Consider the following 23406-nt stretch of genomic DNA (forward strand, 5'->3'; position numbering starts at 1 on the left):
TGCTGGAGGCCCGCCGGCTGCCTGCGTGTCCGTGCTGGAGGCCCGCCGGCTGCCTGCGTGTCCGTGCTGGAGGCCCGCCGGCTGCCTGCGTGTCCGTGCTGGAGGCCCGCCGGCTGCCTGCGTGTCCGTGCTGGAGGCCCGCCGGCTGCCTGCGTGTCCGTGCTGGAGGCCCGCCGGCTGCCTGCGTGTCCGTGCTGGAGGCCCGCCGGCTGCCTGCGTGTCCGTGCTGGAGGCCCGCCGGCTGCCTGCGTGTCCGTGCTGGAGGCCCGCCGGCTGCCTGCGTGTCCGTGCTGGAGGCCCGCCGGCTGCCTGCGTGTCCGTGCTGGAGGCCCGCCGGCTGCCTGCGTGTCCGTGCTGGAGGCCCGCCGGCTGCCTGCGTGTCCGTGCTGGAGGCCCGCCGGCTGCCTGCGTGTCCGTGCTGGAGGCCCGCCGGCTGCCTGCGTGTCCGTGCTGGAGGCCCGCCGGCTGCCTGCGTGTCCGTGCTGGAGGCCCGCCGGCTGCCTGCGTGTCCGTGCTGGAGGCCCGCCGGCTGCCTGCGTGTCCGTGCTGGAGGCCCGCCGGCTGCCTGCGTGTCCGTGCTGGAGGCCCGCCGGCTGCCTGCGTGTCCGTGCTGGAGGCCCGCCGGCTGCCTGCGTGTCCGTGCTGGAGGCCCGCCGGCTGCCTGCGTGTCCGTGCTGGAGGCCCGCCGGCTGCCTGCGTGTTTGTGCTGAATGGGTGTGGATGGGGAGTGGATATGGGCGTGACTGTGAAATGGGTGTGGTTAGGGGGCGTGGCCTAAAAATTTGCCGCGGCGCGCGTATGTGGTTGTTTAGTGTTTGGTCCAGTGGATGGGTGGATGATTATTTCCGCTTGTGTTTCAAGGCATGGGGGAAAGACAGCTGAATGTTACGCTGGGACAAGGAAGTGGATGTGAGTATGGTTCTCTGCACTCATGGGTTGCACCAACTCCTTCCATCTCTCTGAGTGTATCTCAAGTCTGTACCATTATAGGGCCCTTCTGGCCTTTCGCCGTCTTAAGTACACTGTACCTTAGTTCAGCTTTCTGGTCTCCTCAGCTAACACATTTGACCCCCACGGTAACTCGGCCTCCTGGACTTCTCAGCTAACGCTTTTTACCTTTTGGATAACTCAGTCTACTGGCCGCCTCATCTCATACAGTAAACCTCACCTATACCTCGCCTCTTCACTTCTCCTGTTCCTTCATAATCTTTCAACCATTCACTGGATCGTATCCCTGTAATCTTTCACATAGTCGTGTATCTTACCACATCACCTGCATGGTGCTCCACATTGTTAATTGGATTCCTCGTCTGAACAAGGAATATCAACCTGACATTCGCCTGCCTCTTAGATGTTGCTGTAAGACAGTTCAGCTAGCGCTATATGTCACGGGCAGGGAGGAGGCCGCCGCCGCTGCGCTCTCGCTGGCGCCCGGGTCCGGTGCTGCTGCTGCTCGGTGGTTCGAGCAGTGGGCCGGATCCGGGAACTCGAGCGGCGCTCCTCGCCCGTGAGTGAAAAGGGGTGGTTTGGGTTTGGGGAGTTGGTCTGTGACGCCACCCACGGTTTGTGGTGAGGTTGGGACACCACCGCTGCTCTGGAAGGGGATCCCGGGAGCGATGACGGGGAGCAGCCGAGATGTTTTTCTCCCCTCCATGGGGGGAGGCAGGGTTGGCGAGGTGCAGGTTCGTGGGGGCAGCGCGGTGCCAGATGGCACAGTGGTACTCACTCAGCCAATCATGGATACAGAGTCTCCGGTAAAACAAACGGCTGGATGGACGGGTCCCGCAGCCGGCTGCTGTGGTTACTCCTGGTAGGTTGGTGGTGGCTGCCTTTCCCTGCACCTGTTGTGTATCTTCGGTCCCGATGGCTTCCCACCGGTAACCCGCTCCCCAGCTTGGATATGGGCCGGAGGAGCTCCTTTTGCCCGCAGGCTCTGGCCCTGGGAATTCTAACTGTGGCGGTAGTTGTATTTCCCTTTCTCGGTTTGGACGGTTGCCTTCAGTCGGGTCTTTGTTGCTAGAAAACCCCGGAGGTTCCAGTCGCTAACGGATTTGACCGGTTTAACGGCAACTCCAAGCCTGGTCGGGGTCCGTAGGCTTCTCTTCGCTCCCCGGTTCTGCGTCGATCGGCCTCTCCTGCAGACGGCCACCACCATCTGCCAACCTTGCTCTCGGTGCCTGGGCCACGTACCCGGACACGGTCAGTCTGCTCCTCTACTACTCCTTATTACTCCTTCTCTTTCGCTCTCCCTAACTACACTGTCCTTCCACTTGCACTTCCCTAACTGATCTGATTTCCTTTCCCGCCTCCAGGGCTGTGAACTCCAGAGTAGGTGGGGCCAACCGCCTGGCTCCACCCCACCTGGTGTGGACATCAGCCCCTGGAAGGAGGCAAGAAGGATTTGTGTGTGACTAGTGTGCCTATCTCGGGGTGTGGGGTGTGTTGTTGCAGTACCTGTGACGACCTGGCTTGCCCAGGGCGCCACATTCCCCCTTGGTTAAATGCAGACCATCCACGGGCTGCCCGTCCATCACCGGTTTTATTTTTGTAAAACTGTAGAAAAAGGTAGAAAACATTTAAACAAAGCATTTTTAGGTATCTTCCCTTAACGGGAAGCACGGCACTTAAACTATACTAACAGTAGTCACTTTTATTAAAACATACGGCTTCCGCTCTCTCCCGCCCAAACAACCTGGCTCTGATGCTGCCCCTAAGAAGTGGGCAGCACCCCTTGACCCCAGTCCATCTCCAGGCTGCCCTAGCGGGTACGGGTACGGTGTTTCGCACCCTACGGTCTTTTCAGGGTTCCCACGTCCATGGGGAACCCCTGACCCCCGGAGGATCGCCACTGGTTACGGTAGTGGCGGGCCTGGGCCATCTCTTTCCTCCAGGCCCATCCTCCAAATCAGCCTCTCCGGAGGCGGTAACGGATTTATGCCAAACATTTAGATTTCCACTAGTTTGTGGTTGCTCTGCAAGTTCTCGGGCGTGTCCGTAAGCAGTTCCTTATGCACGGTGCAAAGGGTCCCTACGGGGACAACTTGCCGGCAACGGCCGGTTCAATCACGATTGACAATAAGGTTAACTTCTCGGTTGATTACTTTCATTCATTTGCTCATTTATACAATCAGTGGACTGCACCCCTACATGTTGGTTTCCCTGTACCTAAGCGGGGGCCTACCTAGGTTGGAACGTGTGGACCTACGGGGCCCCATGTCAGTGGTGACAGGCAGTGGGACAGAGGGAACAACTGGTTCCTCTTCCCGTCTATCATGTGGGGCAGGCGGAGGCATAGGGGAGCTGGGTACAGGTGCATACCTGAGCACTGGCTCATCGTCGACCACTTCCAACACTTTCTCATCCACGGGTTGTGGGAACAGTATTACTGGAAGAATCACTGCGCCGTTCTGCGTAGGCCAATCTGCCAGGAAATCGCCCATCATGGTGTGGATTACCCCTTTTCCTTTCTCTTCAGCCGGTCTGGGGACCGGAGCTTCAGTTGCTACCCTCAATGGTGGCGGGCACCTCTTCAGGTGGTCCCTGGAAACCGTGGCCAAGGTCTTCCCCTGGTCACGACTGATCTGGTAGGCCTTCCCATTCTCCCACTCGGTGGGTTAGATAACATACGGGGTCTTCTCCCATTGATCATCCAGCTTATGGGTTCTTCTCTTCCGCTTCAGCACTACATCCCCAGGCTGGAAGTGGCCTGCAGGGGCCTTCCTGTTGAAGCACTGCTCCTGCTGCTCTCGACTCCTGCACAAGTTCTTCTCTACGTATTCTTGAACCTGTCAGTACTGCGCCCTTCGCTGGGCATCCCATCTAGCAGTCGAAGGGAGGGCTTCTGGGGCTTCCAGAGCCATTTCCAGGTCCACCGGCAGCCGACCGGGCCGAGCTCTCATTAGGTACACCGGGGTGCACTTCGTAGAGCTGGAAGGGATGTTGTTGTACATATCGACCAGGTCAGGTAGCCTTTCTGGCCACAGGTTCCGCTCTTCCAATGGTAATGTCTTGAGGAGGCCCAGGACCAGGTGGTTCATCTTTTCACACATGCCATTGGTCTGGGCATAGTAAGGCGTGGTCCGAATTTTCTTGCAGCCGTACAACTGGCAGAATTCCTGGAACACCTCCGCTTCAAAAGCCAGGCCCCGGTCGGTAAGCACCCTCTCCGGGTATCCGTGCGGTCGGCAGAAATAAGCCTGGAATGCTCTAGCGGCGGTACGGCCGGTCAGGTCCTTGACTGGGACAACCACCATGAATCTTGAATAGTGGTCTACAATGGTCAGAGCGTAGGTATACCCACTTCGGTTTGGGGTGAGCTTCACGTGGTCGAGGGCAACCAGCTCCAGCGGTTGGTGTGTAATGATTGGGCGCAGCGGGGCTTTCTGACTGGCCTCGTCCCTTCTTCTCAGTGCACAGGCACCACATTCTCGGCACCAGGCCTCCACAGACTCCTGCATCCCACTCCAGTAAAACCGCTCCCTCAGCAGCATCTCTAGCTTCTTCCACCCAAAGTGCCCGGCACTGTCATGGTGCAGGACAGGGGGCACGTTAGTCTGGGGAATCACCAGCTGGCGAACCTTCTCGTGGGTCTTCGGTTTGACCAATTCTCGGTACAGCTTTCCCTGGTGCAGGTACAGCCGGGCTCGTTCCTTCCACAGTCGTTGGGCCTCGGCAGGGGCAGCAGGGTCTATCCCGGCGGAGCCCTGTTCCACCAGGGTCTTGACCAAGCGGACGGCAGGTGCCCGATCCTGGGCTTCTTGCCACCCTTGGCTAGGCAGCGGGTCTAAGTTCACCTGTTGTTGATGGACATGTAACTTCTCGGCTGGCGGCCGGTAGAACGCAGGCAGCTCGATCTCTTTGAGGTCATCATCATCCGGCCCTTTTCCCAACAGGTGGGGCATCCGGGAGAGTGCGTCTGCATTAGCATTCTTACAGCCGGCTCGGTACTTGATGGTGAAATCATAATTAGCCAATCTAGCCACCCACCGCTGCTCCAATGCACCCAGCTTAGCTGTATCCAGATGGGTTAGCGGGTTGTTGTCCGTATAAGCGGTGAACTTGGCCGCTGCTAGGTAATGGCGGAATCGCTCAGTGATGGCCCACACCAGTGCTAAGAGCTCAAGCTTGAAAGAGCTGTAGTTCTCAGGATTCCTTTCCGTAGGTCGGAGTTTCCTGCTAGCATAAGCGATCACCTTCTCTCTTCCGTCCTGGATCTGGGACAAGACCGCTCCCACGCCTACATTACTGGGATCGGTGTAGAGGATGAATGGGAGACTGTAGTCTGGGTACGCCAGGATTTCTTCCCCAGTCAAAGCCGTCTTCAGCTGACGGAAGGACTCTTCATGCTTTTCCTCCCACACCAACGGGGTTCCAGGGGACTTGCCACCCTTGGTCTGTTCCACGAGGAGGACTTGCATGGGGGAAGCCATTTTCGTGTATCCCTTAATGAAGCGGCGATAGTAGCCCACCAGACCCAAGAACTGTCTCACCTCTCTCACCGTGGTTGGCCTCGGCCAGTCCTGAATGGCAGTAATCTTTTCGGGGTCTGGGACGACGCCTTCCACGCCCACCACATGTCCGATGTACTGCACCCTGGGCTTCAATAGATGACACTTTGAGGGCTTCAATTTCATCCCATACTTTGCAAGGGACGCAAACACCTCAGCTAGGTGCTCCAGGTGGGCCTCATACATCTGTGAGTACACAATTACATCGTCCAGGTACAACAAGACGGTCTCGAAATTCAGATGTCCCAGACAGCATTCTATCAGTCGTTCGAAGGTTCCAGGGGCATTGCACAGCCCGAACAGCATGCTGTTGAACTCACAGAGTCCCATGGGGGTAGCGAAGGCGGTCTTCTCACGGTCTTCAGGCGCCACGGCCACCTGCCAGTACCCACTGGTGAGGTCTAGGGTAGAGAAATAGTTAGCGGTTCTCAGCGCGGCCAGGGACTCCTCAATACGGGGCAGAGGATAGGCATCCTTATGCATTATCTGGTTAATCTTCCGGTAATCCACACACATCCTCATGGTGCCATCCTTCTTCTTGACCAGCACCAATGGGGCAGCCCAGGGACTACAGCTATCCCTAATAACCCCAGCCTCCTTCATGTTCCTCAACATGTCTTTGGCGCATTGGTAGTGTGCAGGGGGAATAGGTCTATATCTCTCTTTAATAGGGGGATGCTCACCGGTGGGGATGTGGTGTTGGACCCCTTTAATCCGCCCAAAATCTAAGGAATGTTTGCTGAAATCTCGCTCCTACTCCTGTACCACCCTGTATACCCCCTCTTTGTGATGTGTAGGGGTATCATCAGTGCCTACGTGTAACTCTTGACACCACTCATCTGACCGCCCCGGGGACGGGTGAGGACTGGCAGTAGGCGGTGAGGTCGGAGGAACGGCTTCCTGGATGGTGTGGGGGTCTAAGGTAAGCAACTTGGCGAGGGTAGCGTACCGGGGAAGCCTAACCTCTTCCTCTCCACAGTTTAACACTCTTACGGGCACCCTCCCCTTCTTGATGTCTACCACCCCTCGGGTGGCAATTACTGTGGGCCAGTGTTCAGAGGGCATGGGCTCTACCATGGCGGGGTAGTCTCGCCCCTGGGGACCTACCGCTGCCCTACACCAAATCATCATCTCGCTCCTGGCAGGCACAATCAAAGGGGCCGCATCCATCACTCTCACTCCCCCAATCTCCCCTCCTGTTGAGTTCACTTGCTGCCGATACATCAAGGCCCGGATCTCACGCTGCACCGCTCTCTGTCGGCCTCCCGCTGCGGTGGCAGCTAGCTGCCGCAGTAGAGTCAACACTTCACTCATGCAGTGCTCCATCACATTAGTCCCTAGCACTACCTTCGGGTTATGATCGCTGGGTTCATTCATTATCACAATCATTCCCTGGTGCTGCAGTTCAGCCCGTCTTACGGTCATGGCCACTTGTTTGTACCCCACTTGGGTCAAGGGGAGTCCATCGGCCGCGACCAGTGTCACGCTACTGTCTGGAGGGGCAAGTTCATCAGTTCCCCAATACCGCTGATATAGTGTGTATGGTATCGTAGTTACCTGGGATCCAGTGTCCAGGAGTGCCATCAGCGGGACACCGTCCACGGCCAGGGGGATGATGGGCCGGGCCCCAATGTACCAGTCCCGCCAGTCGGGGGGGCCACTGGGTTCTACTCCTGAGGATTGGCCCATGGCCCCAGGGGTTGCTCGTTTAACGGACACTGTCGGGAGTAGTGGCCGGGCTTGCTGCACCTGTAACAAATTGGAGGTCCATACCATGAGTCATTGGCCCTTCTCCGCTGCATCCAGGGGACAGCCTCCGGGCTGTCGGTGAGCTGCATCCTTCCCGGGGGCTTGGGTCTTGTCGGAGGCTGGAGTGCAGCGAGGATCTTGGCGAGGTCTCCATCCATGCGACGGACCTGGGCAGCCAGCTCCTCCATCATTCCGCCAGGGGCGGCCGGCGCCAAGGGGGCGAGGAGAGAAGGGGCCACCACGATGGGAGCTGTCTCAGCTGGCCATGGGGCCGCTTCAGGTACATCAGATGCTGGGGGTTGCAAAGCTTTGATAGCCCGTTCTTTCAGCACGGCGAAGTCCACGTTAGGGTATTCTAGGGCCCACAGCCGTAGCTGCTTGCGGTCCTCCGGGGATCCCATCCCCTGCACGAACTGCTCGACTAACATTTTGTTGCTGTCCGTATCATTAATGGTATCCACCCGCTTCAGTGTGCGGAGGGCGGTTTGCAGGCACAAGGCATAGTCTCTAATATTATCTGCAGGCCGCTGTCAGCATTGATAAAACTGCATCCGCAGCTCGGCTTTGGTGCGGCTCTCGAAGGCAATCTGCAGCTTCTAAAAGATGGTGGCCACGGAGGACCAGTCCCCCTCAGCCAAGGTCTCCGCCTCCTGCTCAGCCGCACCGGTTAGCTGCCCCAGCAGTACTGCTGCACCTTGCTTATCGGTCAGGGGGTACAATTCTAGGACCGGGTTAAGCTTCTTCCGGAAAACCTGTAAGGCATCAGGTTTCTCATCGTACTGTGGCAACCAGGTAGCTCCGGGCACATAGGGCAAGGAGAACGGCATCACCTGAGCAATAGCGGGGGCCACGACCTCCCCTGCTCATACGGCCGGAGCACGGCCGGGCCCATTCTCATTCACGGGCGCCGCTGTGGCTGCGACCGCCGCTCCTCCAGCGGCCTCGTCGGGCGCCGACATCTTGCTTCCGCCCCCCTTGGTCTTTTCTCAGCACCTCCTCTTCAGGGGCGGAGCTTCGGCTTTCGTGCCTCCACTGCTCGAGAGGACGCTCGAGCGGGAAAATCTTCGCGCCCAAGATGGCGGATTCTGAAATTTTGCGGCCGGACACCGCCGGCGGGACACAAGGCACACTTCTACCAGCCGGTAGAATGGTAAGATCCTGTTTGTGACGCCAAGTTATGTCGTGGGCGGGGAGGAGGCCGCCGCCACTGCGCTCTCGCTGGCGCCCGGGTCCGGCGCTGCTGCTGCTGCTGCTCGGTGGCTCGAGCGGTGGGCCGGATCCGGGGACTCGAGCGGCGCTCCTCGCCCGTGAGTGAAAAGGGGTGGTTTGGGTTTGGGGAGTTGGTCCGTGACGCCACCCACGGTTTGTGGTGAGGTTGGGACACCACCGCTGCTCTGGACGGGGATCCCGGGAGTGATGACAGGGAGCAGCCGAGATGTTTCTCTCCCCTCCGTGGGTAGAGGGTTGGTGGTACCGGGGCCCGGTGAGGTGGGACGGGGAGGCAGGGTTAGCGAGGTGCATGGTGGCGGGGGCAGCGCGGTGCCAGATGGCACAGTGGTACTCACTCAGCCAATGATGGATACAGAGTCTCCGGTAAAATAAACCTCTGGATGGACGGGTCCCTCAGCCGGCTGCTGTGGTTACTCCCGGTAGGTTGGTGGTGGCTGCCTTTCCCTGCACCTGTTGTGTATCTTCGGTCCCGATGGCTTCCCACCGGTAACCCGCTCCCCAGCTTGGATATGGGCCGGAGGAGCTCCTTTTGCCCGCAGGCTCTGGCCCTGGAAATTCTAACTGTGGCGGTAGTTGTATTTCCCTTTCTCGGTTTGGACGGTTGCCTTCAGTCGGGTCTTTGTTGCTAGGAAACCCCGGAGGTTCCGGTCGCTAACGGATTTGTCCGGTTTAACGGCGACTCCAAGCCTGATCGGGGTCCGTAGGCCCTGCTGGTTTGTGCTGGCTTCTCTTCTCCCCGGTTCGGTACCGGCGGGCTACTGCCCGTCCCCGATCCTACGGTTCCGCGTCGATCGGCCTCTCCTGCAGACGGCCACCACCGTCTGCCAACCTTGCTCTCGGTGCCCGGGCCACGTACCTGGACACGGTCAGTCTGCTCCTCTACTAGTCCTTCTTACTCCTTCTCTTTCACTCTCCCTAACTACACTGTCCTTCCACTTGCACTTCCCTAACTGATCTGACTTCCTTTCCCACCTCCAGGGCTGTGAACTCCTCAGTGGGTGGGGCCAACCGCCTGGCTCCACCCCACCTGGTGTGGACATCAGCCCCTGGAGGGAGGCAAGAAGGATTTGTGTGTGACTGGTGTGCCTATCTCAGGGTGTGGGGTGTGTTGTTGCAGTACCTGTGATGACCTGGCTTGCCCAGGGCGCCACACTATACATCTGACCTGACATAGGTTCAGGTGATGATTCCCTTCCCTGTCCTGCTTCAGGGGCGTTTTATAATTTCTAACTGCAAGACAGCTTGTCACATTACCTTTGGGTAGACTCTTCACTATACTTGGATGTCAAGGATTTGTCTTTAATTAATCTATCCTCAGGACCCAGATACAGATGAATGCAATGGTGAAGAAAGGAGCCAAAAGATCCCTGCTTTACCATTCCATCTGTGTAGAGACTGTAGATTCTGAACGGACCTTTAAGTCACATGACATTGTCATATCACATCACTGGGCATCAGAGACCAGCTCAGTCATCTGAATTCCTATGGCAAGTGTGAGTGAGGCAGAGTGTTCTCATTATATTGTGTGTAGAGGACACTAGGGGCAAGATATTGTATGCAGACTGTGGGGGCATCACAATGTTAGGGGGTAGTAGGCATCATAATGTCTGGTGGGCATAATACTATGTGTGGGGGACTGCAGGAATTATACTGTGAAGCAGAGAGTATCCTGCCAATGCATCATACTGTGAATGGCAGCATCATAATGTAAGTGGTGGTATCAATCTATGAACAGATAACACTGTGTGTTAGGGTACTTTGAGGGCATAATGCAGTGTGGTAGCTGTAGCAACCATGTAAGGAGCATCATACTGTATAAGAACTCCAATGGACAGATGGGTGGATATAAATTGGCTAGGCGAGATGGGACAAGTGGCTTAACATAAAGTAAAAATTCCAGTAGCGTATTAAACAATACATGTCACTCTTTCATAACTTTAAAACTAGGGTGTTTGTTGCATGTCATATGAAATACCCCATCAATGGAAAATACTCACAATTGTTGTAGTTCTTGTAAGTTAGTAAACAGTGATGGTGGCAGGTCTACAATCCGATTAACAGAAAGATCTCTGTAAAAAGATACAACAAAATAATTACACATATTATTTTCTTTGTTGTGAATTGTGTATCCAACTTCAGTTCCCATCTAATCTTAAAGGAGTTGTCTTTTTGCCAAGACTTTTTAAATTTACAGAGTGCCATAAGTAAAGTCCATTGGGCCTCAGTGATAAATTTGGATCTGGTCTCCAACCTGCATATAAGTATTATGAATGTGCCTTTGTAGTAATCTAGATCTTTTAAAGACCTACTGTAAGGCGGGCTTTGCACACTACGACATCGCAGGTGCAATGTCGGTGGGGTCAAATTGAAAATGACGTACTTCCGGCATTGCATGCGACATCGTAGTGTGTAAAGGCTCGATGATACGATTAACGAGCGCAAAAGCGTCGTAATCACATCATCGGTGTAGCGTCGGCGTAATCCATGATTACGCTGACGCGACGGTCCGATGTTGTTCCTCGTTCCTGCAGCAGCACACATCGCTGTGTGTGAAGCCGCAGGAGCGAGGAACATCTCCTACCGGCGTCACTGCGGCTTCCGTAGGATATGCGGAAGGAAGGAGGTGGGCGGGATGTTTACATCCCGCTCATCTCCGCCCCTCCGCTCCTATTGGCCGCCTGCCGTGTGACGTCGCAGTAACGCCATACGACCCGCCCCCTTAATAAGGAGGCGGGTCGCCGGCCAGAGCGACGGTCGCAGGACAGATGAGTCCATGTGAAGCTGCCGTAGTGATAATGTTCGCAAGCTATCACAAGGAAATCGCTGCTGCGACGGGGGCGGGGACTATCGCGCTCGGCATCGCAGCATCGGCCTGCAATGTCGTAGTCTGCAAAGTACCCCTTAGTGTTCACGTCCCATGTAATGATGTCCACCATCTCTTCCCCTTCCGATAATAATGTCCCCCATCCTGGGCCTTGTCTTGTAATAATGTACTCCATCCTGGCGCATTCTGTAATAATATCCCTCATCTTTACCCAATCTCGTAATAATGTTCCCATTGTGTCCCCTTCCAGTAATAATTTCCTATCCTGGCCCTTTCCTGATATAATATCCCCCATCAAGGGCCCCTTCCTATAATAATTTCCCCATCATAGTTCCCTAGTGTAATAATGTCCTATAGCATGGCCATTTCCTGTAATAGTGTCCCCTATCTTGTGCCCCTTACTGGTTAATGTACTCCATCCACTCTATCTTGGTCTCCATGCTATAATTATGTCCTCCATCTTGCACACTTCCTGTAATAATGTTCTTCACCCTGGTCCCCTTTCTGTAATAATGTCAACCATCATATGCCCCTTTTTAGTATAATCTTTAATAATTCCCCCAACATAGCCCTTTCTTTAATAATGTCCAGAATCCTGGGTTCCTTCATGTATTAATGTCCACCATCCTGTAATAATTTCACTCATCTTAGGGGTGCTTCACACACAGCGAGCTCGCTGCCGAGATCGCTGCTGAGTCACGCAGCAGTGACCTCATTAGCGATCTCGCTGTGTGTGACACTGAGCAGCGATCTGGCCCCTGCTGCGAGATCGCTGCTCGTTACACACAGCCCTGGTTCGTTTTCTTCAAAGGCGCTCTCCCACTGTGACACACAGATCGCTGTGTGTGACAGCGAGAGAGCGACAAATGAAGCAAGCAGGGAGCAGGAGCCGGCGTCTGACAGCTGCGGTAAGCTGTAACCAAGATAAACATCGGGTAACCAAGGTGGTTACCCGATATTTACCTTAGTTACCAGCCTCCGCCGCTCTCACGCTGCCTGTGCTGCCGGCTCCGGCTCTCTGCACATGTAGCTGCTGTACACATCGGGTTAATTAACCCGATGTGTACTGTAGCTAGGAGAGCAAGGAGCCAGCGCTAAGCAGTGTGCGCGGCTCCCTGCTCTCTGCACATGTAGCTGCATTACACATCGGGTTAATTAACCCGATGTGTACTGTAGCTAGGAGAGCAAGGAGCCAGCGCTCAGTGTGCGCGGCTCCCTGCTCCCTGCACACACAGCTAAGCGGTGTGCGCTGGTAACTAATGTAAACATCGGGTAACCATACCCGATGTTTACCTTAGTTACCAGTGTCCGCAGCTTCCAGACGCCGGCTCCGTGCAAGCGCAGCGTCGCTTGCACGTCGCTGCTGGCTGGGGGCTGGTCACTGGTGAGATCTGCCTGTTTGACAGCTCACCAGCGACCATGTAGCGATGCAGCAGCGATCCTGACCAGGTCAGATCGCTGGTCGGATCGCTGCTGCATCGCTAAAGTGTGAAGGTACCCTAAAGGCCACTTCACACATAACGAGATCGTAAAACGAGATCGTTACTACGTCACAGTTTCTGTGACGCAAGAACGACTTCAATTGCGATCTCGTCATGTTTGACACGTACCAACGATTCACCCCCTGCTGCGAAATCGCTGATCGATGCCGAACAGCTTGGGCCATTTTTGGCTCGTTGGAGTCCTGCTGGGCTGCATGAATCTGTATGTTTGACACCTATTTACGATTTCGTTGACGACCTAGATGAGATGCACGAAGGCGTGTTGTTGCGTCCCCGTTTCCACGCCCCTTCTGCACCCATTGGTTGGCGCTGAGAACAATAGTGTGTAGTTACGTCGCCATTTCCGCGCCCTCTCTCTGCAACGATTGGTTAGCAATGAGAACACTATTGCGTTCTGATTGGGTATCGCTTCATGCTTTGTTCCCTTTTGAGTCTTCTAGGAGCAAACCTGTGAAACCTGTGTGCGTAGGGGGTGGAAAAGGCGCAGCCCGCCCGGCCGCCCTATCAGAACGCAGTATTGGCCGCCAATGAAAGCGGATTGGGGTATGGAAAAGGCGACGTAAATGCACGCCTACGTGACTCACTGCATTTTACTACGCCCCTAATGGGATTGGAATCGTTAACATAGTAGCTGTGTGACAGGGTCCCTGCGATTTGAAAGATCGTTATACGGGACGCATGCTCGTTCATAAACTCGTTATGTGTGACACCCAACATGCGATTTCAACAACGACTCATATACGATCCAGAAAGTGTGACGTAGTAGCGATCTCGTTCACGAACTCGTTATGTGTGACTGGACCTTTAAGGTCCAGTCACACTAAGCAACTTACCAGCGATCCCAACAACGATAGGGATCGCTGGTAAGTTGCTAGGAGGTTGCTGGTGAGCTGTCACACTGCGACGCTCCAGCGATCCCACCAGCAACCTGACCTGGCAGGGATCGCTGGAGCGTGGCTACACGAGTTGCTGGTGAGCTCACCAGCAACCAGTGTCCAGCCACACGTGCAGAGAGCAGGGAGCAGCGCACACTGAGCGCTGGCTCCTTGCTCTCCTAGTTACAGCACACATCGGGTTAATTACCTGATGTGTGCTGCAGCTGCATGTGCACAGAGCAGGGAGCAGCGCACACTGCTTAGCGCTGGCTCCTTGCTCTCCTAGCTACAGCACACATCGGGTTAATTAACCCGATGTGTCCTGCAGCTACATGTTTACAGAGCAGGAGCCGACACTGACAGTGAGAGCGGCTGAGGCTGGTATCAAAGGTAAATATCGGGTAACCAAGGACAGGGCTTCTTGGTTACCCGATGTTTACATTGGTTACCAGCCTCTGCAGAAGCCGGCTCCTGCTGCCTGCACATTTAGTTGTTGCTGTCTCGCTGTCACACACAGCGATCTGTGCTTCACAGCGGGACAGCAACAACTAAAAAATGGCCCAGGACATTCAGCAACAACCAACGACCTCACAGCAGGGGCCAGGTTGTTGCTGGATGTCACACACAGCAACATCGCTAGCAACGTCACAAAAGTTGTTCGTTAGCAGCGATGTTGCTAGCGATGTTGCTTAGTGTGACGGGGCCTTTAGACTCTGTTCTGTAATTATGTCCTCCTTTCTGGATCAGTTATATATTAATGTACTGCTTCTGGGCCCCTTACTTATCAATTCAGGATAAGATAACACATTTCAGGATAAGATTACACTTTTGTTCTAAACTATATAATTGTAGGGATCAGCATATGAGCCAGGGACATGACCAGGTCCATAAAGCAAGGGCCCACCTGGGCCAGTGGTATTTTCAGCTAAATTTGTGTCCAAAGATGCACATCTAGTTGAAAATTATTGCAGGGCAGAGACCTTCTGGCTCCCGTCTCTGCACTAATTCTGAAAGACACAGGCCTATCAAAGGTGCACAGAGGCAGATAATGACACTGTGCCGCCTTTGTTGGGAGAAGGAGAAATACAGAGCTGGTAACTCGTCCGATGAGAAGTGGGATTGTTTTTTTAATTGCTATGTTAAGAGGATCACTCTGGGGGTACTATTATTAAAGGGAATCTGGTGCCAGGTTTTTGTCAAAAAGTAATGGGGGTACTCTATGCAATCAGCCATAGATGTCTGCGTGCTACATTATGCATAGTTGAAGCTAGAGAAGTAATAGTCGTCTATGCCAGGTGAAGAACAAAAGATAAAATAAATTACATGAAATAGAGATATCACTGGTGAGTGACTGAATTTACCTATACTGTATACACATATACAGTCTGCCGAACACCTATTTATAACTGGTGTCCACCCATATAAAGAATGGTCTGAAAAGTGTATCGCCCCGCAGGGTCGGCCCGCTGCTGAGCCGCTCGGATCCATGCTCGTCGGTGGGTGGCTCGAGCTCTCCACGGACCCAGGGGTCACGACGCTCTGAAAGGGGGGTTGGCACTACACGTAGGGACTTCGGTGGGGAGATCCACGGCCGGAGCCGCAGTGGTTTGTAGGGGATTTAAGTTTGTGATGCCACCCACGGGTTGTGGTGAATGGATGGACACCACCACTGCCGTTGACTGGGCCTCCCAGGGACGGTGTTGCGCAGGTTGGTGTTGACCCCTCCGTGGGTAGGGGAGTGATGGTCCCGGGGGCCTGAGGAGATGCTGAGTCGAGGGGATGGGTGCGTGCTGGGTGCTGGTGTGGTGCGGCGTGGTGCGTGGCCCGAAGGCACTAGTGTACTCACTATGACACATCACACTGGAATCTCTGGTAAACCAAACGGGGTGATGAACGGTGCCCGCAGCCGGCTGCAGCTTCTTCCTTAACAGGTTGGTGGTTTCCACTTTTCTCCTTCACCTCCTTAATGTGAATGTTATGACTCCTATGCCTAAGCAACGGTAGTCCGCTCCCCGGCTTGCTGGGTGTCGGGAGAGCCCTGTTTGCCCGCAGACGCTGGCCCTTTGGGTCTCTATGCCTTGGCGGTGGCTTTACCCTAATAGTTGGGCTGTTGTCTTCAGTTGGGTCTTGTGTGGGAAAGGTCCTTAAGTCCAGTTCTCAATCAGTTGATTTGACTCAGCCCTGTGGTTTCTGGGCTTCGTGCTGGGTGTGAATACCCCTCCTGGTGCTCCAGTTTCCAATCTGTTCCCCGGTTCGGTACCGGCGGGCCATCGCCCGACCCCGGTCCCTATGGTTCCACCGGCTGTAATCCCAGCTCCTGCAGGCGACCACCACCGTCTGCCTGCTTGCCAGAGGTGACTGGGCTCCAACCCAGACACCTGGTAGACTATGGCAGGACTATGGCAGGCCTGGTCACAGGCCCTTGAACTCGACTTCTCTCCTCCACTGTCAAAGCTAATCTACCTAGAACTCTCTGTTTTTCCCACCTCCAGGCCTGTGAACTCCTCGGTGGGTGGAGCCAACCACCTGGCTCCACCCCCTTGGTGTGGACATCAAACCTGGAGGGAGGTGACAAGGTTTTGAAGTTTGGCTGCTGTCACCTTTTTAGGGAGGGGGTGTGTGTGCATGGGACTACCTGGGACGACCTGGCTAGTCCAGGGCGTCACAAAAGCATCTGTGTATTACCAATATATGGCCACTGTATGGGGGTAATACAGGTGTTCAAATAGGTTTTGTTAATGGTTAGTATGCTTATAGTAATCAGTCCCCACTGTATATATGTCACGCCCCCGGTGTCCCGACACCGCTCCTTACCCACTGATCCGGTCCCAGAGTCCCAGCGCCGCTCCGTACCCACTGATCCGGTCCCGGTGTCCTGGTGCCGCTCCGTTCCCACTGATCTGATCCCCGTGCTCACCCACCGCGGCCGCGGCTCACGCTCATGCTTCCTGCTCGGCGGTCCCCCCGGCTTGCTGCGACTCAGGACTCTGCCTCCGGTTCCTCTGCATCCTGTCCCCGGCTCTCTCGAGTCCCCTGTCTCCCGGGCTTCGCACATGCGCATTAGGGCGCGGGCACGCTCATTCACCTTTTCTTAAAGGGCCAGCATCCCTGGAACAGGATATGGCTGATTGCAGGTGCAGGGTATAAAAGACTTCCTGTTACATACGGGCGGTGCTTGTTCAACAAGTTCTCACAGCTTAGTATCTTGTGATTGTGTTCAAGCCCTCTGTGTTCTGTTCCTGGATTAACCCTGTCTCTGTCCTCAGAACGTCTGGTGTGTGCCACAGCTGGTCCGGCTCCCTGGAGATTCCCCGGTGTCCGTTTGCAGTGGACCTCTCCATCGTCCCTCTGCTTCACTTCGCTACCGGCTCCAGATTACATCTGAAATCTCCAGCCTGCACTCATCACTGGTCCCGGGCTCCTCCTGCTGTCTTCACCCGGCTCCGGTCATCCGTTCCGATTCCCTCTGGTCCGAAGTCATCACGGGACTGGCCTCAGTATTCCCTCCGGACTTTCCAAGGACGCTCCCGGTATCCCGCCTGTGTTCCGGCCACTGTGGGGTGGTCGCCAGACAGTCCCTGTATAGGAATTCGCTCCTGGTGGTCTCCCTAGGGGAGTCCGGTGCACGACCCAGTGGGTCCACTCCTGGACTGAACGTAACAATATACTGTATGTTTATGATGTGGTGGCAATATTTAACTCTTATATAGTGGTTTTTCAAACATGGGTATTGGTACAGTGGGTTTTATTCAGTAACAGGATAGTAATAGTATTTGATAAATTGCACTGGCGCTCAGATCATGTGCCTTATCACTGAATAAATAAATTGATTATTGATTTTGTAATTTAACTTTATACTTTAAACTTAAAGTTTACTTGTTAGGTTGTGTGAGAATGAAGCCGCTAGTAGGCAGGGGATACCGTGTGAATATCTCCAAGAGATTAAAAATTAATCATTAAATATTTATTGTACTACTGCGCTAAACATTCCATTCATAAATAAGAAAATGACCTATTTACCTGTCATATTATGATCAACGGAATATGTGGGACATAAATTAAAAATATTTCTGCCACTGATGTCTAAAATCGCACTGCCATCCTAATAGATGAAAAATACTGATTAATTACAATTATAGTAATGAAATGCTAGCAAGAACATTAACAAACACTATTTACCTGTCTCAGGCCTGAAACACACATCCGTGAAACACGTGCGTGTTTGGTCCGTTTCCGTATATACTGGAGACACGGCCAAACGTGCACCAATGTTATTTAATGTTTGAAGACACATGTGCGTTTTTCATTAAGGTCCGTGTGTCCGTGTGCGTGCTACGTTTGTGTCTACGTTTTGCACGGCAGCATGTCCGTTTTCAGCACGCAACACGCAGCACGGACCCAATGAAAGTCAATGGGTCTGTGCGCACGTCCGAGTGACACGGACGCATCTCTGTTTGCTCCCTGTACGTTTTGTGCTTTTTTCATGTGATGTCGGTCTTTTTTCTTTTTCTGTTTCGTTCTCTCCCTCAGTCCGTCGGTCGGTCGGTCTCTCTCTCTATGTCTATCAGTTGGTCTCTGTGTCTTATCTGTCCCTCTCGCTGTCTATTGGTCAGTTCCCCCCCTCTCTCATACTTACTATTCCCCGATCTCCGGCGCGGCGCTGCACGGCTGTTCTCTAAACTCCGGCGGCTTTTCCTCTTTTGAAAAAGCCGGCCGCTCATTAATCAATATCGTATTCCCTGCTTTCCCCGCCCACCGGAGCCTATGATTGGTTGCAGTGAGACACGCCCACACGCTGAGTGACAGGTGTCTCACTGCACCCAATCACAGCAGCCGGTGGGCATGTCACTATGGAGTATAGAAATAAATAAATAAATAATTAAAAAAAAACGGCGTGCGGTCCCCCCCAAATTTAATACCAGCCAGATAAAGCCATACGGCTGAAGGCTAGTATTCTCAGGATGGGGAGCCCCACGTTATGGGGAGCCCCCCAGCCTAACAATATCAGTCAGCAGCCGCCCAGAATAACCGCATACATTAGATGCGACTGTTCTGGGACAGTACCCGGCTCTTCCCGATTTGCCCTGGTGCGTTGGCAAATCGGGGTATTAAGGAGTTATTGGCAGCCCATAGCTGCCACTAAATCCTAGATTAATCATGTCAGGCGTCTCCCCGAGATACCTTCCATGATTGATCTGTAAATTACAGTAAATAAACACACACAACTGAAAAATCCTTTATTAGAAATAACAAACACAAACACATTCCCTGGTTCACCAATTTAATTAGCCCCAAAAAGCCCTCCATGTCCGGTGTACTCCAAGATGGTCCAGCGTCGATTCCAGCTCTGCTGCATGAAGGTGACCGGAGAAGCAGATGAAACCGCCGCTCCTGTCACCTCCACACAGCAAATGAAGAGAGCTGCGTGATCAGTTGTGCTGTCACTGAGGTTACCTGGATCCAGCGGTGGATGCAGCGGTGGCCGCGGGTAACCTCAGTGACAGCTCAACTAATCGCGCTACTCACCGCCGCTTCGGTCAGCTCCACGCAGCAACTGAAGTGAGTAGCGCGATCAGCTGAGCTGTCACTGAGGTTACCCGCGGCCACCGCTGCATCCACCGCTGGATCCAGGTAACCTCAGTGACAGCACAGCTGATCACGTGGCTCTCTTCATTTGCTGCGTGGAGGTGACAGGACCGGCGGTTTCTTCTGCTGCTCTGGTCACCTTCATGCAGCAGAGCTGGAATCGACGCTGGACCATCTTGGAGTACGCCGGACATGGAGGGCTTTTTGGGGCTGATTAAATTGGTGAACCAGGGAATGTGTTTGTGTTTGTTATTTCTAATAAAGGATTTTTCAGTTGTGTGTGTTTATTTACTGTAATTTACAGATCAATCATGGAAGGTATCTCGCGGAGACGCCTGACATGATTAATCTAGGATTTAGTGGCAGCTATGGGCTGCCAAAAACTCCTTATTACCCCGATTCGCCAACGCACCAGGGCAAATCGGGAAGAGCCGGGTACTGTCCCAGAACAGTCGCATCTAATGTATGCGGCCATTCTGGGCGGCTGCTGACTGATATTGTTAGGCTGGGGGGCTCCCCATAACGTGGGGCTCCCCATCCTGAGAATACCAGCCTTCAGCCGTATGGCTTTATCTGGCTGGTATTAAATTTGGGGGGGACCGCACGCCGTTTTTTTTAATTATTTATTTATTTCTATACTCCATAGTGACACGCCCACCGGCTGCTGTGATTGGGTGCAGTGAGACACCTGTCACTCAGCGTGGGGGCGTGTCTCACTGCAACCAATCATAGGCGCCGGTGGGCGGGGAAAGCAGGGAATACAAGATTGTTTAATGAGCGGCCGGCTTTTTCAAACTAGAAAAAGCCGCCGGAGCAGTGTGAACGCCGTGCCACGCCGGTGATCGGGGATCGGTGAGTATGAGAGAGGGGGGGACACTTCAGTCACTCGGGGGATTAGCGGTCACCGGTGAATCCTTCACAGGTGACCGCTAATCAGTACACGGCACACAGACAGAGCCGCGGCATGACATTGAAGTCGGGTGAAGTTCACCTGAGTTCATTCTCATCGTACTACTCTGTCTACTGTCTGCCGACATGTAGTAAACGACATTTTGCATCACACACGGACATTCCACACGGACAACACAAACACATGTCAGTTAAGTTTCACACGCACACACGGACATTTCACACGCACATACGGCTAGCATACGGGATACATACGCAGGCCACGCATACCATAAAAACGGACTTAAAAAATGGAAAACGGACCCGAAAAATGGCCCGTTTTACACGGACGTGGTTTTCACGGATGTGTGTTTTAGGCCTCAGGTAGGATGAGAAATCATGTGTAGGTGATGAATACCAGATGAATATCCTTAATAAGCTAAAACAAGGAAACTGTTATAGTTTATAACATAATTATTATTATTATTATTATTATTACGCATTTATTCCATGGCGCTTTACACTGAAAGAGAGTATACATACAACAATCATTAACAGTACAATACAGACTGGTATAGGAGGAAAGAGGACCCTGCCCGTGAGGGCTCACAGTCTATAGAGAATGGGTGATGGTACAATAGGTAAGGACAGAGCTGGTTGCACAGTGGTGTACTGGACTGAGGGTTATTGTAGGTTGTAGGCTTGTTGGAAGAGATGGGTCTTGAGATTCCTCTTGAAGCTTTCCACGGTAGGGGAGAGTCTGATATGCTGAGGTAGAGCGTTCCAGAGTATGGGGGAGGCACGGGAGAAATCTTGCACGCGATTGTGGGAAGAGGAGATAAGAGAGGAGTAAAGAAGGAGATTTTGTGAGGATCTGAGGTTGCGTGCGGGTAGGTAACGGGAGACTAGGTCACAGATGTAAGGAGGAGACAGGTTGTGGATGGCTTTGTATGTCATGGTTAATGTTTTGAACTGGAGTCGTTGGGCGATGGAAAGCCAGTGAAGGGATTGGCAGAGTGGCGAGGCTGGGGAATAGCCAGGGGAGAGGTGGATTAAGCGGGCCGCAGAGTTTAGGATAGATTGGAGGGGTGCAAGAGTGTTGGAAGGGAGGCCAGAGAGCAGGAGGTTGCAGTGGTCAAGGCGGGAGATGATGAGGCCATGCACTAATGTTTTTGCTGATTCTTGGTTAAGGAAAGCACGGATCCAGGAGATATTTTTGAGTTGTAGTCGGCATGAGGTGAAGAGGGCTTGGATGTGTGGCTTGAAGGATAGAGCAGAGTCGAGGGTTACTCCAAGGCAACGAGCTTGTGAGACTGGGGAGAGTGAGCAACCATTGAATTTGATGGAAAGGCTTCTTGGAGGGGATGAGTAAGGAGGAGGAAAGACAATGAATTCTGTTTTGTCCATGTTAAGCTTTAGGAATCGCGCAGAGAAGAAGGATGAAATAGTAGACAGGCATTGTGGAATTTTGGTTAATAGAGAGGTAATGTCAGGTCCAGAGAGGTAGATCTGTGTATTATCAGCGTAAAGATGATACTGAAAGCCATAGGACTCTATGAGCTGTCCCAGGCCGAAGGTGTAGATGGAGAACAGCAGGGGTCCAAGAACTGAGCCTTGGGGGACACCGACAGATAGGGGGCGAGATGAGGAAGTGGTGTGAGAATGGGAGTAACAGCATAATTAACAGCATATGCTAAAACTTTAGTGCTAGGTAACCAATGCTTACAGGTTATGAGTCTGATGTACTTGATAATCCAATACAGAATCTCATGTTGTTATAGAGGTATCTGTAAAAATAAAGTAGAATGTGCTTTTATGTAATAACTTACTACTTGGTGATAGGGCAGATTGATATCCTCAGTTGCAGCCTTTGATCTGTGTGTGATAAGCTCCCAGGAAAGTTTCAATCTAAGGGGTACTTCTCACATAGCGAGATCGCTGCTGAGTCACAGGTTTTGTGACGTACCAGTGACCTCATCAGCGATCTCGCTGTGTGTGACACTAAGCAGCGACCTGGTCCCTGCTGTGAAATCGCTGATCGTTACACACTGTTCTGGTTTATTTTTTGCTCATTGGTCTCACGTTGTGCAGCACACATCTGTGTGTTTGACGGCGGGAGACCAACGAGCACCGACTCTGTGTAAGTGTGACGCCCTGGACTAGTGAGGTAGTCACAGATAGACCCCGCATAACACCTGTCCCCTAAAAAGGTAACAGCAGCCAACCACATTAAAACCTAGTCACCTCCCTCAGGGCTTAATGGTCACACCAGGAGGCGGAGCCAGGCAGTTGGCCACACCCACCGAGGAGTCAAGAGGGCCTGAGGCAGGAAAAACAGTGAGAAATCAGTCAGACGTCAGTGAGAGAAGTCAGTCAGAAGTCAGTCAGAGAAGTCAGTGAGAGCGGAGGAGTTGAGGAAGTAGCAGTGAAAGGAGGACAGGCCTGTGGTACAGGCCGGTGACAGTCTGACAGGTGTGAGGGTCGTAGCCCGCACACCTTGGCTAGGAGGCAGGTGGTAGCCTGGCCTGCAGGAGCCGGGAAGACAGCCAGGTGGAACCGTAAGGGACCGGGACAGGGTAGTGGCCCGCCGGTACCAAACCGGGGAACCGACTGGAAACTGGAGCACCAGGGGGGTACTCAGACCCAGAACGAGGCCCAGAAGCCACTGGACCACGTCGAATTCACTGATTGAGGTCTGGACCTTAGGTCCTTTGCCATCCCAAGACCCGACTGAAGGCAACAGCCCACCGAGGGGGATAGAAAGCCACCGCACAGGCAGAGAGATCCCACGGGCCAGCGCCTGCGGGCAAACGGACTCCACCGACACATACACAGCCGGGGAGCGGACTCCCGTTGCTGAGGCACAGCCAATCTACACAAACATAACAAGGTGCAGGAGAAAGGCAAAGATCACCATCCCGGGTGGGGGAGAAGACGCAGCCGGCTGCGGGCACCGACCACCATCAACTTTGTTTACCAGAGACTTGTGTGTGTCAATAATCATGAGTACAACTGTGCCATCCGGCCGCGCACCGTCCTGCACCGCCTAGTCACTATTCTCCCCAAACAGGTCTCGGGGCCACCATCCCTGCCCACGGAGGGGTTAACATCTTGCTGCACGACCATCTCCCCTGGGTACCCCCGTAACTGCAGAGGTGGTGTCTACATCTTCACCACGTCCCGTGGGTGGCGTCACAAACTCAAACACGGCTCCGGCCGTACACCTACCTAACCACCCCCATCGA

The 23406-nt window shown here is 53.7% G+C and overlaps 1 protein-coding gene across 2 annotated transcripts in view; it reads right to left on the reverse strand.

Annotated features, from left to right (window-relative positions):
* LOC142251311 (relaxin receptor 1-like) overlaps nt 1-23406 on the reverse strand; it is a 1991578-nt gene that overhangs the window by 436687 nt on the left and 1531485 nt on the right. For both annotated transcript variants that reach the window (XM_075323995.1, XM_075323994.1), the window contains one exon: nt 10484-10555. In XM_075323995.1, coding sequence (XP_075180110.1) covers nt 10484-10555 — 72 coding nt within the window. The remainder of the gene's footprint in view (nt 1-10483; nt 10556-23406) is intronic.

Source organism: Anomaloglossus baeobatrachus, chromosome 9, assembly GCF_048569485.1.
Source record: "Anomaloglossus baeobatrachus isolate aAnoBae1 chromosome 9, aAnoBae1.hap1, whole genome shotgun sequence".
NCBI lineage: Eukaryota > Metazoa > Chordata > Amphibia > Anura > Aromobatidae > Anomaloglossus > Anomaloglossus baeobatrachus.